The sequence below is a fragment of the Tachysurus fulvidraco genome, chromosome 16 (assembly GCF_022655615.1).
Source record: "Tachysurus fulvidraco isolate hzauxx_2018 chromosome 16, HZAU_PFXX_2.0, whole genome shotgun sequence".
Classification (NCBI taxonomy): Eukaryota; Metazoa; Chordata; class Actinopteri; order Siluriformes; family Bagridae; genus Tachysurus; species Tachysurus fulvidraco.
The window spans coordinates 19,912,393-19,917,182 of record NC_062533.1 but is presented as its reverse complement, the minus strand read 5'-3'; the positions used below and the strand labels follow the sequence as shown (position 1 = coordinate 19,917,182).

The 4,790-nt window shown below is 38.6% G+C and overlaps 1 protein-coding gene across 1 annotated transcript; it reads left to right on the top strand.

The window, feature by feature from the left end:
- The first annotated feature begins 334 nt into the window (after positions 1 to 334).
- LOC125138959 lies at positions 335 to 2,431 on the top strand. The gene is made up of 6 exons (XM_047801448.1): positions 335 to 608; positions 697 to 1,038; positions 1,190 to 1,258; positions 1,389 to 1,487; positions 1,584 to 1,621; positions 1,785 to 2,431. The coding sequence occupies exons 1-6, from the start codon at positions 557 to 559 to the stop codon at positions 1,905 to 1,907; spliced, it is 723 nt and encodes a 240-aa protein (XP_047657404.1). The 5' UTR covers positions 335 to 556; the 3' UTR covers positions 1,908 to 2,431.
- The last annotated feature ends 2,359 nt before the right edge of the window (positions 2,432 to 4,790 follow it).

The window sequence follows — 4,790 nt, the reverse complement described above, 5'->3', positions numbered from 1 at the left end:
AAAACCGAGTCAACAGTCAGCAATAAAAACAACAAATATCAGCCAGAGGAAAAGAAAAAGAAAGAACAAAAGAGAACAAGTGAAAAAACACTTTCCTAATGGAACTTTATGGTATCTGAGTAAAGCTCCATCACCAAAGTCAGACCCAGACATGTCCTAGTCCACACAATCTAAACTGTCCTGTAGCGTAGAATCTAAACTGTACCACCAGCATTGTTTGGTTCTGAGGGCGGGTTTAAGTTTGCACGAGCAGGAGGGAAGCGTGATCTGATTTGAAGACAGGGCGGGGGGTGGGATTTGTAGGCATCCCAGAAGAAGTCCACTATGAACATCGCTGACTCTCTAGTGGACGAGTTTAATAGCTGTTACTGAGAAACTACATGCTGCTAGATCAGCCAAGCTGTCATCTGTCCTCATCCTACTCGACCTGTCAGCAGCGTTTAACACAAGACTTCAGACTTGGAATTCATCGAGCAGCATGGCAATGATCTGAGTCTGGACCTGGTTTTGTACTGAACACACAAGTTCATTAGATCACTTGGTGTGAACAGGAACGATGATCAGACTCTTTGTCGCTCTTTGTGCTCTTTTTTCTCTCTTCACAGCTGGTGAGTAACTTTCTGAAACTTTAATGTAAAACTATAATATTTTATATTTAACTCATTTACTGACATTAAATATTAAACATTTTTACAGTGAAAACTTCTGACATCAAGGAGATTGATGTGATAACAGTAAAGCGTGGAGAAGATGTAACTATGAAGTGTAACATTAGCAGTGTCACAAAGAAAGAAGTAGTTTGGTACAGACAGATTTCAGGAAAATTACCTCAGTCTTTTGCAAAATCATACAATGACAAATCGGGCTACAGATTTATTGATGGATTTAATGATGCTCGTTTCAGTTTTAGTGTAAATGACAATAAATTTGATCTCAATATTAAAAATACAAGAGAAGATGATGAAGGAGAATATTTCTGTGGAGAAATGGAAGGAAGTGCAGTGAAGTTCACATCTGGAACACGTCTGCAATTTAAAGGTAAACAGTTTTACTCTGATAACCTGCTAATTCCAGATCAACACTTTAACCAGAATTATGTCTACATATGTATTAAATGTTGAATATGTCACTTTATTTATATTTAGTATCATTTCTGTTTATTTTCTCATTTTCTGATGTATCTGTAAAGATAAAGAGATGACACACAGTAATACATCTGGAACTACAGAAAGAGATTCAAAATGCAGCACAGAAACAGGTAATAATTTGGTTTCCTTTCACTGTCTATAACAGAATGTTCCATAGTGACAACCTCTCACTGTTTATAAATCATACAATATTTATACAAGTTGTAGATTTATACATTGTGTGTATTTTCATCATTCCAGGTGAACAGAAGTGGATTATTCCCTTAATAGCCTCCAATATATTCTCTGTTATCGTAATCACACTTCTGCTTGGAGTTTTATATAAAAATCACAGAAAAGGTTTGTTTATTTTTATTTGTTGTTATTTATAGAGTTATTGTATAAAGTTGTTGTATGATGTGAATTTCATCTTTACTTGTGTGTCTTATTGTTCAGATGCTTCATCAAGCAACCATCAAATTCCCACCAATCAGGTAATCCAGTCTTCTATTAACTGGGATTCTGTTCTGTTAAATAAATCCACATCTGAATGCACAGAGAATTTTAATAGACATCTATTCACCTAAATATCAGTGTAGTCATTATTTTAGTCGTTTAATCCGCTCTGATTAATAAGCGGCTCTTGTTCTTCATCAGACTGCTGATGATGATGATGTCTTGAACTATGCAGCTGTGAGTTTCGCTAAAAAACCTTCATCCTCCAGAACATCCAGAGCCAAAAATACCCATGAAGACGTTTACGCTCAAGTTAAAATATAATAGAGAAATTATATTTCTTTTCTGAAGCCTTTTCTCAGCATTTTTTCTTGAAATAGTGCAGATCATTTCTAATTTGTAAAAAAAAATAATAATATTGTTTTTGATATTAAAGGATTTTAATTAAGCTTTTGTTTTTGTCCATTTTTAAGTTATTTCAGATTAATAAAACATTAACTTTTCCATAAATATTAAGAGCCTGTAAGTGAAAGAGGGCTGAATATAAAGATTCCAACATTACTGATGAGATGTGGCTGTTTAACCTGAAATTACATTTCAGACACTGAACATTAAATCAGATTAAAAATGTATGTTGAGACCGATGATGTGCCAAGAAGTGCTTTATTTTAAATGTTTTCAGACTATTTACATTAACAAATTTCAAAAATGCCACAGTGTATTTTTTGTGTTCCTATTTAAGCTAATTTTAGCAACATGTTCATTCCCACAGATGTCTCTAAATGACTTCACTGGTTGTATTAAAATTTCTGTTTAGTAGAGAATTAATAAACAAATCTTACAGTTCAGTCCACAGTTGTCTTGTGACATCATTTATAGCCCCAAAAAACACAGAATAATCTCTGGTCTCTATTTTAAGCACTAAACACATTTTAGCAGGTTTGTTGTTTCTATTAACTTTCCCATGTATCGTCTAGTGTGAGATGATCTCAAACTAAACACCAGCACGAGGACAGTGTGGTTTTTTACCATGTCAAAGGTGTTAAAGTTCAGCAACAGTTTGTGTGCAAGTTTTGAATGAATACGAATTCAACCTTTATATTTTATAGAACCGGTTAACATTTTGTTGTCCCCAGTGTCACAGCACAAAAATAGAAACCTCAGGTAATAGTGGAGCATGTGAAAAGGATTTAACAACCAAACCATGAGATGCTAGCTTACCCACTCACACCATACTTTTACAACTTACTATTGATATATTTCCCTAGAAACCGTGCACACAGAGCAAAGGTGAAAGTGTAGACTTGTCTAGAATGTCTATGAATGGTGTAGTTTAAGATTCCACTTCACTGGAAGTAAGACATTAAGGACAAACACTGTACTAGCATGACAATGTCCCTGTGCACAAAGTGAGCTCTATGAAGACACGGTGTGATAAGGTTGAGTGAAAGAACTTGAGTGTCCATGGAGCTCATTTTGTGTACAGGGGCAAAGTCCTGATGGAACGGCTTTGAGCCTCTCAGTTCCAGTGAAGTGAGCCTTAGCATTAGCTTTGGCTTTGCAGCTATGTCACCTAATCATCACCTATTTGCTCCACTGTCTAGGCTTTAATACTGAAGTTGTGGTTCACGCTCTCATTCTAAAGTTTTCCCCTAATGAAATGATGTCACTCACTCTCATGGCTGTCACCCTATGGTCTGGATATGGATTTTTTATCCTGCTGTCTTTGTTAACAGAGTTCTAACAAATCTACATTTCTCAGAAATTAAGCTGTTACTAAATGAGAAATGTAGGTGCATGTGTGTGTGTGTGTGTGTGTGTGTGTGTGTGTGTGTGTATGGTGACATGATGCAACATGTGTGGAAGTGCAGTAAGTAGACATTGCATGGTTTCTTGCTAACTTGCTAATCTGCTAGCCCTTGTGGTGAATTGGGGAACTGCCTTGAGTGTAAGCCCCAGGCTATATTTGGTAGGGCATTTTGCATTAGTGCCCAGAGGTTGTTTATGGCCTGCCACTGCCCTGCTAAGCTGCTAGGTAAGACTTCCGAGACAAAGGCTAAGGGACTAAACTCTAATAGAAAAATATGGATATTGCTGCTCTCAGTGAAGGCTACTATGCAAAGGTTCTTTGAAAGAAGTGGGAGGTGCTTATACATTCTTCTGGAGAGGCTACCTCCTGGTGGCCAATATCAGTATCAAGAAAGTCAAGAAGACAAGAAGCTTTTTATTGTCATTTCAACCATATATAGCTGTTGCAGTACACAGTGAAATGAGACAATGTTTCTCCAGGATCAAGGTGCTACATAAAACAAAGACAGGGCTAAGGACATGTAAGTAGTCTTAGCCACATAAAGTGCAACTGTGCAACCTGGTGCAAACAGTGCAGGACAAGACAAGCAAGACAGTGCAGGACAAAAGACAGTGCAGGACAAAAAACAGTGCAGACATTAAGTTACAATAAAGACAATAAACAGTAACAGAAACAGCGCCGACCGACCGGTGTAAATACTGAATGTTCAAACAATATTTTGTGCAGTAAAAGAATGAACAGCAGCAGGTTCTTAGCAGCAGGTCCTTTGGATTATATATGGAGTTGTGCAAAAAACAGCAGATGACTGAGATATTGTCCAATATGTGCAAAAACAGCAGAAAAGTGTGCAAAACAGTGTGTGTGTTTTGTGAGGGTCTGTGCAGTCCATACAGATGATGTGTGTGTATGTTGTGCTCAGTATAGTACAGTTCGGTTATTGAGAAGTCTGATGGCTTGTGGGAAGAAACTGTTACGCAGTCTGGTCGTGAGGGCCCGAATGCTTCGGTACCTTTTTCCAGACGGCAGGAGGGTGAAGAGTGTGTGTGAGGGGTGTGTGGGGTCATCCACAATGCTGTTGCCTTTGCGGACGCAGCGTGTGGTGTAAGTGTCCATGATAGAGGGAAGAGAGACCCCAATGATCTTCTCCGCTGTCCTCACTATCCGCTGCAGGGTTTTGCGATCCGAGATCGTACAGTTCCCAAACCAGACAGTGATGCAGCTGGTCAGGATGCTCTCAATGGTCCCTCTGTAGAACATGGTCAGGGTTGGGGGAGGGAGATGTGCCTTTCTCAGCCTTCGGAGGAAGTAGAGACGCTGCTGGGCTTTCTTGGTGATGGCGCTGGTGTTGAGTGACCAGGTGAGGTTCTCCGCTAGATGAACACCCAGAAATTTGGTGC

Bases quoted from the DNA above. Each gene is read 5' to 3' on its own strand.
- LOC125138959 (XM_047801448.1), top strand. From the start codon at position 557: ATGATCAGACTCTTTGTCGCTCTTTGTGCTCTTTTTTCTCTCTTCACA. The intron at 1,488-1,583 runs GTTTGTTTATTT...CTTATTGTTCAG, and splicing joins ATATAAAAATCACAGAAAAG to ATGCTTCATCAAGCAACCAT. The intron at 1,622-1,784 runs GTAATCCAGTCT...GTTCTTCATCAG, and splicing joins ATCAAATTCCCACCAATCAG to ACTGCTGATGATGATGATGT.